Source organism: Mobula hypostoma, chromosome 2, assembly GCF_963921235.1.
Source record: "Mobula hypostoma chromosome 2, sMobHyp1.1, whole genome shotgun sequence".
Taxonomy (NCBI): Eukaryota; Metazoa; Chordata; class Chondrichthyes; order Myliobatiformes; family Myliobatidae; genus Mobula; species Mobula hypostoma.
Genome location: NC_086098.1, coordinates 166,825,443 through 166,838,553, shown reverse-complemented (window position 1 = coordinate 166,838,553; position 13,111 = coordinate 166,825,443). Strand labels below are relative to the sequence as shown.

At 50.4% G+C, this 13,111-nt stretch overlaps 1 protein-coding gene across 2 annotated transcripts in view; it reads left to right on the top strand.

The window, feature by feature from the left end:
• Nucleotides 1-13,111, top strand: part of angpt4 (angiopoietin 4) — a 107,596-nt gene that overhangs the window by 80,223 nt on the left and 14,262 nt on the right. For both annotated transcript variants that reach the window (XM_063041025.1, XM_063041026.1), the window contains exon 8: nt 12,834-12,964. In XM_063041025.1, the coding sequence (XP_062897095.1) occupies nt 12,834-12,964 (131 nt within the window). The remainder of the gene's footprint in view (nt 1-12,833; nt 12,965-13,111) is intronic.

The window sequence follows — 13,111 nt, the reverse complement described above, 5'->3', positions numbered from 1 at the left end:
AGGTGATGCCGATTGAGCTGGGAGTGGGCTAGCAAAAACCAGAGGGGGCAAATGAACTCTTATCCTGGCCGTATAATAAAGTTGAAGGCCATTCTTGTTGAAGCATGGTCACAAAGAGAGTGACACAGTGAGTAAGACACAGGCAGAGAGCGAAACAGGGATTGAGACACAGGCAGAGAGAGGAACAGGAGGTGAGACAGGCAGAAAGAGTAGAACAGGGAGTGATGCGCAGGTAGAGGTTAGAACAGCGAGTGAGATACAGGCAGAGGGGGAACAGGAGGAGTGATACAGGCACAGAGTAAAAGACACTGAGAGACAGGCATAGAGAGGATTGGGTAATAAGAGACAGGCAGAGAGAGGAACAGGGAGTGAAACAGAGGCAGAGGGAGGAACATGGTGTGAGAGACCAACAGAGAGATGTATGGGGAGTGAGATGCAGGCAGAGAGAGGAACGGGCAGTGAGAATCGGTCGGAGAGAGCGGAACAGGTAATGAAAGATAGGCAGAGAGAGGAACAGGGAGTGAGACACAGACAGTGAGAGGAACAGGGAGTGAGACAGAGGCAGAGAGAGGAACAGGGAGTGAGACAGAGGCAGAGAGAGGAACATGGATCGAGACAGAGGCAGAGAGAGGAACAGGGAGTGAGACAGGCAGGGGGAGTAACAGGGTATGAGGCAGAGGCAGAGAGAGGAACAGGGAGAGAGACAGGCAGGGGGAGTAACAGGGTATGAGGCAGAGGCAGAGAGAGGAACAGGGAGTGAGACAGGCAGGGGGAGTAACAGGGTATGAGGCAGAGGCAGAGAGAGGAACAGGGAGAGAGACAGGCAGGGGGAGTAACAGGGTTTGAGGCAGAGGCAGAGAGAGGAACAGGGAGAGAGACAGGCAGGGGGAGTAACAGGGTATGAGGCAGAGACAGAGAGGGGAATAGGAAATGAGACAGGCAGGGGGAGTAACAGGGTATGAGGCAGAGGCAGAGGGGGAACAGGGAGTGAGACAGGCAGGGGGAGTAACAGGGTATGAGGCAGAGGCAGAGAGGGGAACAGGGAGTGAGACAGGCAGGGGGAGTAACAGGGTATGAGGCAGAGACAGAGAGGGGAACAGGGAGTGAGACAGGCAGGGGGAGTAACAGGGTATGAGGCAGAGGCAGAGAGGGGAACAGGGAGTGAGACGGGCAGGGGGAGTAACAGGGTATGAGGCAGAGGCAGAGAGGGGAATAGGGAATGAGTTATAGGCAGAGAATTGTACAGGGAGTGTGACAGGCAGAGAGAGGAATAGGGATGGAGATACAGGCAGAGAGAGGAATATGGAGTGAGATACAGGAAGAAAGAGGAACAGAAGATAAGACAGGCAGAGAGGGGAATAGGGAGTGAGACAGAGGCAGAGAGAGGAACTTAGATATGAGACAGGCAGGAAGGAAGACGGAGTGAGACACGGAGCAGAGGGAGGAACAGGGATTGAGAGACGGGCAAAGAGAGGAACAGGGAGAGAGTCCAGGCAGAGAGGGGAACAGGGAGTTAGACACAGGCAGACAGAGGAACAGAGAGCAAGATACAGGCAGAGAGAGGAACAGCGAGTGACGGACAGGCAGAGACAGGAGCAGGGACTGATGCAGAGGCAGAGATTGGAACAGGGAGGGAGACACAGGCAGAGAGAGAAACAGGGCATGAAACAGGCAGAGAGAAAAACAGGAGGTGAGACAGGCAGAAGGAGGAATGGGGTTTGAGAAAGAGGAAGAGAGAGGCAAGGGAGTGAGAGACAGGAAAAGAGAGGAACAGAGAGTGGCACACAGAGAGAGGAACATGGAGTGAGATACAGGCAGAGAGAGGAACAGGGAGTGAGATACAGGCAGAGAGAGGAACATGGTGTGAGACACCATCAGAGAGAGAGGAGACAGGCAGGGAGAGCAACAGGGAGTGAGATATAGGCAGAGGGAGAAACATGGTGTGAGACAGGAACAGGGAGTGAGATACAGGCAGAGAGAGGAACAATGTGTCAGACACAGGCAGAGAGAAGAACAAGATGTGCGACAAGCAGAGATAGGAACAACGAGTGAGACACAGGCAGAGAGAGGAACAGGTAGGAGGCACAGGCAGAAATGAGCCTCACAGAGCCTGAGACAGTGACATAGGGAGGGTCACACAGACTGAGAGAGTGACATGGAGAGGGACACAGAGAGTGAGACAGTGACATATTGAGGGTCACACAGAGTGAGAGAGTGACATGGAGAGGGACACAGAGTGAGAGAGTGACATGGAGAGGGACACAGAGAGTGAGACAGTGACATATTGAGGGTCACACAGAGTGAGAGAGTGACATGGAGAGGGACACAGAGTGAGAGAGTGACATGGAGAGGGACAGAGAGTGAGACAGTGACATAGGGAGGGTCACACAGAGTGAGAGAGTGACATGGAGAGGGACACAGAGAGTGAGACAGTGACATATTGAGGGTCACACAGAGTGAGAGAGTGAGACAGTGACATAGGGAGGGTCACACAGAGTGAGAGAGTGACATGGAGAGGGACACAGAGAGTGAGACAGTGACATATTGAGGGTCACACAGAGTGAAAGAGTGACATGGAGAGGGTCACAGAGAGTGAGAGAGTGACATATTGAGGGTCACACAGAGTGAGAGAGTGACATGGAGAGGGACACAGAGAGTGAGAGAGTGACATGGAGAGGGTCACAGACAGTGAGACAGTGACATAGGGAGGGTCACACAGAGTGAGAGAGTGACATGGAGAGGGACACAGAGAGTGACACAGTGACATAGGGAGGGTCACACAGAGTGAGAGAGTGACATGGAGAGGGACACAGAGAGTGAGACAGTGACATATTGAGGGTCACACAGAGTGAGAGAGTGACATGGAGAGGGTCACATAGAGTGACACAGTGACATAGGGAGGGTCACAGAGTGAGAGAGTGACATGGAGAGGGTCACAGAGAGTGAGACAGTGACATATTGAGGGTCACACAGTGAGAGAGTGACATGGAAAGGGTCACCGAGAGTGAGACAGTGACATATTGAGGGTCACAGAGAGTGAGAGAGTGACATATTGAGGGTCACACAGAGTGAGAGAGTGACATGGAGAGGGACACAGAGTGAGAGAGTGACATGGAGAGGGACACAGAGAGTGAGAAAGTGACATAGGGAGGGTCACACAGAGTGAGAGAGTGACATGGAGAGGGTCACAGAGAGTGAGACAGTGACATATTGAGGGTCACACAGAGTGAGAGAGTGACATGGAGAGGGACACAGAGAGTGAGACAGTGACATAGGGAGGGTCACACAGAGTGAGAGAGTGAAATGGAGAGGGACACAGTGAGAGAGTGACATGGAGAGGGACACAGAGAGTGAGACAGTGACATAGGGAGGGTCACACAGAGTGAGAGAGTGACATGGAGAGGGACACAGAGAGTGAGACAGTGACATATTGAGGGTCACACAGAGTGAGAGAGTGACATGGAGAGGGTCACAGAGAGTGAGACAGTGACATAGGGAGGGTCACACAGAGTGAGAGAGTGACATGGAGAGGGACACAGAGAGTGAGACAGTGACATATTGAGGGTCACACAGAGTGAAAGAGTGACATGGAGAGGGTCACAGAGAGTGAGAGAGTGACATATTGAGGGTCACACAGAGTGAGAGAGTGACATGGAGAGGGACACAGAGAGTGAGAGAGTGACATGGAGAGGGTCACAGAGAGTGAGACAGTGACATAGGGAGGGTCACACAGAGTGAGAGAGTGACATGGAGAGGGACACAGAGTGAGAGAGTGACATGGAGAGGGACACAGAGAGTGAGACAGTGACATCGGGAGGGTCACACAGAGTGAGAGAGTGACATGGAGAGGGACACAGAGTGAGAGAGTGACATGGAGAGGGACACAGAGAGTGAGACAGTGACATATTGAGGGTCACACAGAGTGAGAGAGTGACATGGAGAGGGTCACATAGAGTGAGACAGTGACATAGGGAGGGTCACACAGAGTGAGAGAGTGACATGGAGAGGGACACAGAGTGAGAGAGTGACATGGAGAGGGACACAGAGAGTGAGACAGTGACATATTGAGGGTCACACAGAGTGAGAGAGTGACATGGAGAGGGTCACATAGAGTGAGGCAGTGACATAGGGAGGGTCACACAGAGTGAGAGAGTGACATGGAGAGGGTCACAGAGAGTGAGACAGTGACATATTGAGGGTCACACAGTGAGAGAGTGACATGGAAAGGGTCACAGAGAGTGAGACAGTGACATATTGAGGGTCACAGAGAGTGAGAGAGTGACATATTGAGGGTCACACAGAGTGAGAGAGTGACATGGAGAGGGACACAGAGAGTGAGAAAGTGACATAGGGAGGGTCACACAGAGTGAGAGAGTGACATGGAGAGGGACAGAGAGTGAGACAGTGACATAGGGAGGGTCACACAGAGTGAGAGAGTGACATGGAGAGGGTCACAGAGAGTGAGACAGTGACATAGGGAGGGTCACACAGAGTGAGAGAGTGACATGGAGAGGGTCACAGAGAGTGAGACAGTGACATATTGAGGGTCACACAGTGAGAGAGTGACATGGAAAGGGTCACCGAGAGTGAGACAGTGACATATTGAGGGTCACAGAGAGTGAGAGAGTGACATATTGAGGGTCACACAGAGTGAGAGAGTGACATGGAGAGGGTCACAGAGAGTGAGACAGTGACATAGGGAGGGTCACACAGAGTGAGAGAGTGACATGGAGAGGGTCACAGAGAGTGAGACAGTGACATATTGAGGGTCACACAGTGAGAGAGTGACATGGAAAGGGTCACCGAGAGTGAGACAGTGACATATTGAGGGTCACAGAGAGTGAGAGAGTGACATATTGAGGGTCACACAGAGTGAGAGAGTGACATGGAGAGGGACACAGAGAGTGAGACAGTGACATGGAGAGGGACACAGAGAGTGAGAAAGTGACATATTGAGGGTCACACAGAGTGAGAGAGTGACATGGAGAGGGACACAGAGTGAGAGAGTGACATGGAGAGGGACACAGGGAGTGAGACAGTGACATAGGGAGGGTCACACAGAGTGAGAGAGTGAAATGGAGAGGGACACAGAGTGAGAGAGTGACATGGAGAGGGACACAGAGAGTGAGACAGTGACATAGGGAGGGTCACACAGAGTGAGAGAGTGACATGGAGAGGGACACAGAGAGTGAGACAGTGACATATTGAGGGTCACACAGAGTGAGAGAGTGACATGGAGAGGGTCACAGAGAGTGAGACAGTGACATATTGAGGGTCACACAGAGTGAGAGAGTGACATGGAGAGGGACACAGAGAGTGAGACAGTGACATATTGAGGGTCACACAGAGTGAAAGAGTGACATGGAGAGGGTCACAGAGAGTGAGAGAGTGACATATTGAGGGTCACACAGAGTGAGAGAGTGACATGGAGAGGGTCACAGAGAGTGAGACAGTGACATAGGGAGGGTCACACAGAGTGAGAGAGTGACATGGAGAGGGACACAGAGTGAGAGAGTGACATGGAGAGGGACACAGAGAGTGAGACAGTGACATAGGGAGGGTCACACAGAGTGAGAGAGTGACATGGAGAAGGACACAGAGTGAGAGAGTGACATGGAGAGGGACACAGAGAGTGAGACAGTGACATATTGAGGGTCACACAGAGTGAGAGAGTGACATGGAGAGGGTCACATAGAGTGAGACAGTGACATAGGGAGGGTCACACAGAGTGAGAGAGTGACATGGAGAGGGTCACAGAGAGTGAGACAGTGACATATTGAGGGTCACACAGTGAGAGAGTGACATGGAAAGGGTCACAGAGAGTGAGACAGTGACATATTGAGGGTCACAGAGAGTGAGAGAGTGACATATTGAGGGTCACACAGAGTGAGAGAGTGACATGGAGAGGGACACAGAGTGAGAGAGTGACATGGAGAGGGACACAGAGTGAGAGAGTGACATGGAGAGGGACAGAGAGTGAGACAGTGACATAGGGAGGGTCACACAGAGTGAGAGAGTGACATGGAGAGGGACACAGAGAGTGAGACAGTGACATATTGAGGGTCACACAGAGTGAGAGAGTGAGACAGTGACATAGGGAGGGTCACACAGAGTGAGAGAGTGACATGGAGAGGGACACAGAGAGTGAGACAGTGACATATTGAGGGTCACACAGAGTGAAAGAGTGACATGGAGAGGGTCACAGAGAGTGAGAGAGTGACATATTGAGGGTCACACAGAGTGAGAGAGTGACATGGAGAGGGACACAGAGAGTGAGAGAGTGACATGGAGAGGGTCACAGACAGTGAGACAGTGACATAGGGAGGGTCACACAGAGTGAGAGAGTGACATGGAGAGGGACACAGAGAGTGACACGGTGACATAGGGAGGGTCACACAGAGTGAGAGAGTGACATGGAGAGGGACACAGAGAGTGAGACAGTGACATATTGAGGGTCACACAGAGTGAGAGAGTGACATGGAGAGGGTCACATAGAGTGACACAGTGACATAGGGAGGGTCACAGAGTGAGAGAGTGACATGGAGAGGGTCACAGAGAGTGAGACAGTGACATATTGAGGGTCACACAGTGAGAGAGTGACATGGATAGGGTCACCGAGAGTGAGACAGTGACATATTGAGGGTCACAGAGAGTGAGAGAGTGACATATTGAGGGTCACACAGAGTGAGAGAGTGACATGGAGAGGGACACAGAGTGAGAGAGTGACATGGAGAGGGACACAGAGAGTGAGAAAGTGACATAGGGAGGGTCACACAGAGTGAGAGAGTGACATGGAGAGGGTCACAGAGAGTGAGACAGTGACATATTGAGGGTCACACAGAGTGAGAGAGTGACATGGAGAGGGACACAGAGAGTGAGACAGTGACATAGGGAGGGTCACACAGAGTGAGAGAGTGAAATGGAGAGGGACACAGTGAGAGAGTGACATGGAGAGGGACACAGAGAGTGAGACAGTGACATAGGGAGGGTCACACAGAGTGAGAGAGTGACATGGAGAGGGACACAGAGAGTGAGACAGTGACATATTGAGGGTCACACAGAGTGAGAGAGTGACATGGAGAGGGTCACAGAGAGTGAGACAGTGACATAGGGAGGGTCACACAGAGTGAGAGAGTGACATGGAGAGGGACACAGAGAGTGAGACAGTGACATATTGAGGGTCACACAGAGTGAAAGAGTGACATGGAGAGGGTCACAGAGAGTGAGAGAGTGACATATTGAGGGTCACACAGAGTGAGAGAGTGACATGGAGAGGGACACAGAGAGTGAGAGAGTGACATGGAGAGGGTCACAGAGAGTGAGACAGTGACATAGGGAGGGTCACACAGAGTGAGAGAGTGACATGGAGAGGGACACAGAGTGAGAGAGTGACATGGAGAGGGACACAGAGAGTGAGACAGTGACATCGGGAGGGTCACACAGAGTGAGAGAGTGACATGGAGAGGGACACAGAGTGAGAGAGTGACATGGAGAGGGACACAGAGAGTGAGACAGTGACATATTGAGGGTCACACAGAGTGAGAGAGTGACATGGAGAGGGTCACATAGAGTGAGACAGTGACATAGGGAGGGTCACACAGAGTGAGAGAGTGACATGGAGAGGGACACAGAGTGAGAGAGTGACATGGAGAGGGACACAGAGAGTGAGACAGTGACATATTGAGGGTCACACAGAGTGAGAGAGTGACATGGAGAGGGTCACATAGAGTGAGGCAGTGACATAGGGAGGGTCACACAGAGTGAGAGAGTGACATGGAGAGGGTCACAGAGAGTGAGACAGTGACATATTGAGGGTCACACAGTGAGAGAGTGACATGGAAAGGGTCACAGAGAGTGAGACAGTGACATATTGAGGGTCACAGAGAGTGAGAGAGTGACATATTGAGGGTCACACAGAGTGAGAGAGTGACATGGAGAGGGACACAGAGAGTGAGAAAGTGACATAGGGAGGGTCACACAGAGTGAGAGAGTGACATGGAGAGGGACAGAGAGTGAGACAGTGACATAGGGAGGGTCACACAGAGTGAGAGAGTGACATGGAGAGGGTCACAGAGAGTGAGACAGTGACATAGGGAGGGTCACACAGAGTGAGAGAGTGACATGGAGAGGGTCACAGAGAGTGAGACAGTGACATATTGAGGGTCACACAGTGAGAGAGTGACATGGAAAGGGTCACCGAGAGTGAGACAGTGACATATTGAGGGTCACAGAGAGTGAGAGAGTGACATATTGAGGGTCACACAGAGTGAGAGAGTGACATGGAGAGGGTCACAGAGAGTGAGACAGTGACATAGGGAGGGTCACACAGAGTGAGAGAGTGACATGGAGAGGGTCACAGAGAGTGAGACAGTGACATATTGAGGGTCACACAGTGAGAGAGTGACATGGAAAGGGTCACCGAGAGTGAGACAGTGACATATTGAGGGTCACAGAGAGTGAGAGAGTGACATATTGAGGGTCACACAGAGTGAGAGAGTGACATGGAGAGGGACACAGAGAGTGAGACAGTGACATGGAGAGGGACACAGAGAGTGAGAAAGTGACATATTGAGGGTCACACAGAGTGAGAGAGTGACATGGAGAGGGACACAGAGTGAGAGAGTGACATGGAGAGGGACACAGGGAGTGAGACAGTGACATAGGGAGGGTCACACAGAGTGAGAGAGTGAAATGGAGAGGGACACAGAGTGAGAGAGTGACATGGAGAGGGACACAGAGAGTGAGACAGTGACATAGGGAGGGTCACACAGAGTGAGAGAGTGACATGGAGAGGGACACAGAGAGTGAGACAGTGACATATTGAGGGTCACACAGAGTGAGAGAGTGACATGGAGAGGGTCACAGAGAGTGAGACAGTGACATATTGAGGGTCACACAGAGTGAGAGAGTGACATGGAGAGGGACACAGAGAGTGAGACAGTGACATATTGAGGGTCACACAGAGTGAAAGAGTGACATGGAGAGGGTCACAGAGAGTGAGAGAGTGACATATTGAGGGTCACACAGAGTGAGAGAGTGACATGGAGAGGGTCACAGAGAGTGAGACAGTGACATAGGGAGGGTCACACAGAGTGAGAGAGTGACATGGAGAGGGACACAGAGTGAGAGAGTGACATGGAGAGGGACACAGAGAGTGAGACAGTGACATAGGGAGGGTCACACAGAGTGAGAGAGTGACATGGAGAAGGACACAGAGTGAGAGAGTGACATGGAGAGGGACACAGAGAGTGAGACAGTGACATATTGAGGGTCACACAGAGTGAGAGAGTGACATGGAGAGGGTCACATAGAGTGAGACAGTGACATAGGGAGGGTCACACAGAGTGAGAGAGTGACATGGAGAGGGTCACAGAGAGTGAGACAGTGACATATTGAGGGTCACACAGTGAGAGAGTGACATGGAAAGGGTCACAGAGAGTGAGACAGTGACATATTGAGGGTCACAGAGAGTGAGAGAGTGACATATTGAGGGTCACACAGAGTGAGAGAGTGACATGGAGAGGGACACAGAGTGAGAGAGTGACATGGAGAGGGACACAGAGAGTGAGACAGTGACATAGGGAGGGTCACACAGAGTGAGAGAGTGACATGGAGAGGGACACAGAGTGAGAGAGTGACATGGAGAGGGACACAGAGAGTGAGACAGTGACATATTGAGGGTCACACAGAGTGAGAGAGTGACATGGAGAGGGTCACATAGAGTGAGACAGTGACATATTGAGGGTCACACAGTGAGAGAGTGACATGGAAAGGGTCACAGAGAGTGAGACAGTGACATATTGAGGGTCACACAGAGTGAGAGAGTGACATGGAGAGGGACACAGAGAGTGAGACAGTGACATAGGGAGGGTCACACAGAGTGAGAGAGTGACATGGAGAGGGGCACAGAGTGAGAGAGTGACATGGAGAGGGTCACAGAGAGTGAGAGAGTGACATATTGAGGGTCACACAGAGTGAGAGAGTGACATAGAGAAGGTCACAGAGAGTAAGCCAGTGACATGGAGAGGGTCACAGGGAGTGATAGAGGGAAACAGAGAGTGCAACAGTGACCTAGAGAGTGACACAGAGAAGGAAACAGAGAGTGAGACATAATTACCAGAAGTGTAGCAACATTGAGTAAGAAGGGAGAGCGAGTAGGAGGCAGAGGGAGAGAGTATGGATGAGAGGCAGAGGGAATTAGAGAAGTGTTGAAAGAGATGGAACCAAAGGCAGTGATTGTGACTTGGAGAATCAGTGCCACATGTAAAACACATGCAGGCCAAGGGTAAATAAATCTGGGAGTTATTTTGGAGAACATATCCTCGATGCTGGAGCCAAAGCAAACAGTAGCGTGGTTTTGAACTGCATGTGACACTGAGCTCTGTGGTACTGTCACTAAGGTAACCATACTGAATGTGATTGGCTCACTGGCCGGTCAAGCAAACTGTTTATCCAATAATATTCATCAAAACACTCCTCAAAATGAGGAAGAATGTCTTTAGTCAGATGGTGTTGAATCTGTGGAATTCATTGCCATAGACAGCTGTGAGCCCAAGTCATTAGTTATATTTAAAGCAGAAGTTGATAGGTTCTTGATTACTCAGGGTGTGAAAGGTTATGGGGAGTAGGCAGGATAATTGGGTTAAGAGGTTTAACAGCTATGAAGCAATTGCAGAGCATAATTCTTCCCCGTTCTCTTTTTATTTATTTAGTCAGTTATTGAGATCTCAAAATCTCAAAGCCCAATCTCTCTACCTCTCTCAGTCACTGGCTCACGCCCTCCCTCTCTCTCTCTCTCTCACACACACACACAACACAGTCACCTCTAATCCTGGTTTTATTTTTCCAGAATTGTTTAATTAAAAAAATTTGAACTTGACAGCTTCTGTAATGGGATTTGAAATCTTGCTTGCAGGTCAGTAGCTCAGAATCCTTAACAATACAGGAATTCTACCGTTAGATTTACGAGGATATTGCCAGGACTTGAGGGCCTGAGTTATAGGGGAAGGTCGGACAGGCTAGGACATTAATCCTCGGAATGTAGGTGATTAACTGTTGCTGGGATTAGAGGAACTGAATTATAGGGAAAGATTGAATAGGTTAGTCATTTATTCCCTGGAGCGTAGTGACATGAGGAGATATTTGATTTCAAAATAATGAGGGGCAAAGATAGGGTAAATGCAAGCAGACTTCTTCCACTGCGGTTGAGTAGGACCACAACCAGAGGTCAAGAGCTAAGGGTGAAAGGGGAGAAGTTTAAGGGGGATCTTCTTCACTCAGATGGTTGTGAGAGTGCGGAACGAGCTGCCAGAGGAGATGATGGATGTAGGTTTAATTTCAGCATTTAAGAGCAGTTTGGATAAGTGCATGGATGGGAGGGATATGGAGGTCTATGGTCTGGGTGTGGGTCGATGGGACTAGGGAGAAGTTTGGATAGGTACATGGATGGGAGGGATATGGAGGACTATGGTCCGGGTGTGGGTTGATGGGACTAGGGGGAAGTTTGGATAGGTACATGGATGGGAGGGGTATGGAGGACTATGGTCTGGGTGTGGGTTGATGGGACTAGGGGGAAGTTTGGATAGGTACATGGATGGGAGGGGTATGGAGGACTATGGTCTGGGTGTGGGTCGATGGGACCAGGGAGAAGTTTGGATAAGTACATGGATGGGAGGGTTATAAAGGGCTATGGTCCGGGTGTGGGTTGATGGGACTAGGGAGAAGTTTGGATAGGTACATGGATGGGAGGGGTATGGAGGGTTATGGTCCGGGTATGGGTCGATGGGACTAGGGAGAAGTTTGGATAGGTACGTGGATGGGAGGGTTATGGAGGGGTATGGTCCATGTGCAGGTCGATGGGACTAGGCAGAATAACAGTACGGCACAGACTGGACCAGCCAAAGTGCTCTATGACTTATAGAGGTGTATAAGGTCGTAGGGTGAATGCACTCAGTCTTTTCCCCAGGGCAAGGGAACCAAAAACCAGAGGGCACAGGTTAAAGGTGAGAAGTGAAAGGTTTAAAGGGGACTTGAGGGGCAACCACACAAAGGTTGGTGGGTATATGCAACAACCTGTCACAGGAAGTGGTTGACACAGGTACAATATCAGGAGCACTGTGTATACAGGCCCCTTAGTATTATCAAGGATCCCACCCATCCATCCAGCATCCTGTCTGACTTTCTACCGTCAGGCAGGAGACTGCGATGCATAAAAACAAGACCGGTCAGGATGAGAAACAGTTTCTTCCCCCAAACCATTAAGCTTCTGAACTCCCTGCCGCATCGTATTCGAAGTGTTACTGGCTAACCTGTTCTGTACCTTACAATATTTAATATTAATGCACTTTAGTTTGTTATTTATGCGTGATTCATCTGTAGATTTTATCCTTACCTTCATACATTATCGTGTGTTATGTGTGTTATGTGTACTACTGTGCTTTACGCCCTGATTCAGAGAAACTTTTTCTCATTTCTATATACATTATTATGGTTCCTTACGTTATATACATTATATGGTTCTATACATCATATACATGTATGTAGTTAAATAACAATGAACTGGACCTGACTTGAATATCAACATTTAAAAGTTGCTTGGACAGCTACACAGGTAGAGAGGGATATGGGCCAAATGACTACAAATGGGGCTGGCTCAGGTAAACACCTTGGTCAGAATGGATGAGTTGTCCTCGAGGCCCATATCCATGTTGTATGCCATTCTGACACTGTGCTAGCCCACCAGCTTTCTGCAAGTGACTACCCTCCCCAGCCGAGGGCCCTCTCCCTCAGCGAGTGCCTTGGGCATCTCACGGTTTGCTGTTTCTTCCCTGCAGGCTGTACCTGAGGGGCTACAGTGGGACGGCGGGGGAGCAGAGCAGCATGACTGCGCGTGGTGTCCGCTTCAGCACCCGCGACGCAGACAACGACAACTGCCGCTGCAAGTGTGCACTGTTGCTGACCGGAGGTAAGCGGGGAGAGTTTGCACCCAATCCTCCGCTCAGCACCCTCCCGCCAAGTCACTGTGCCAGTCACTGCACACTTAACCGTAAAGAGATTACAGATTAGATTTATTTGTTTCACGTTCATTGAAACATACTTACCACGAGGCACT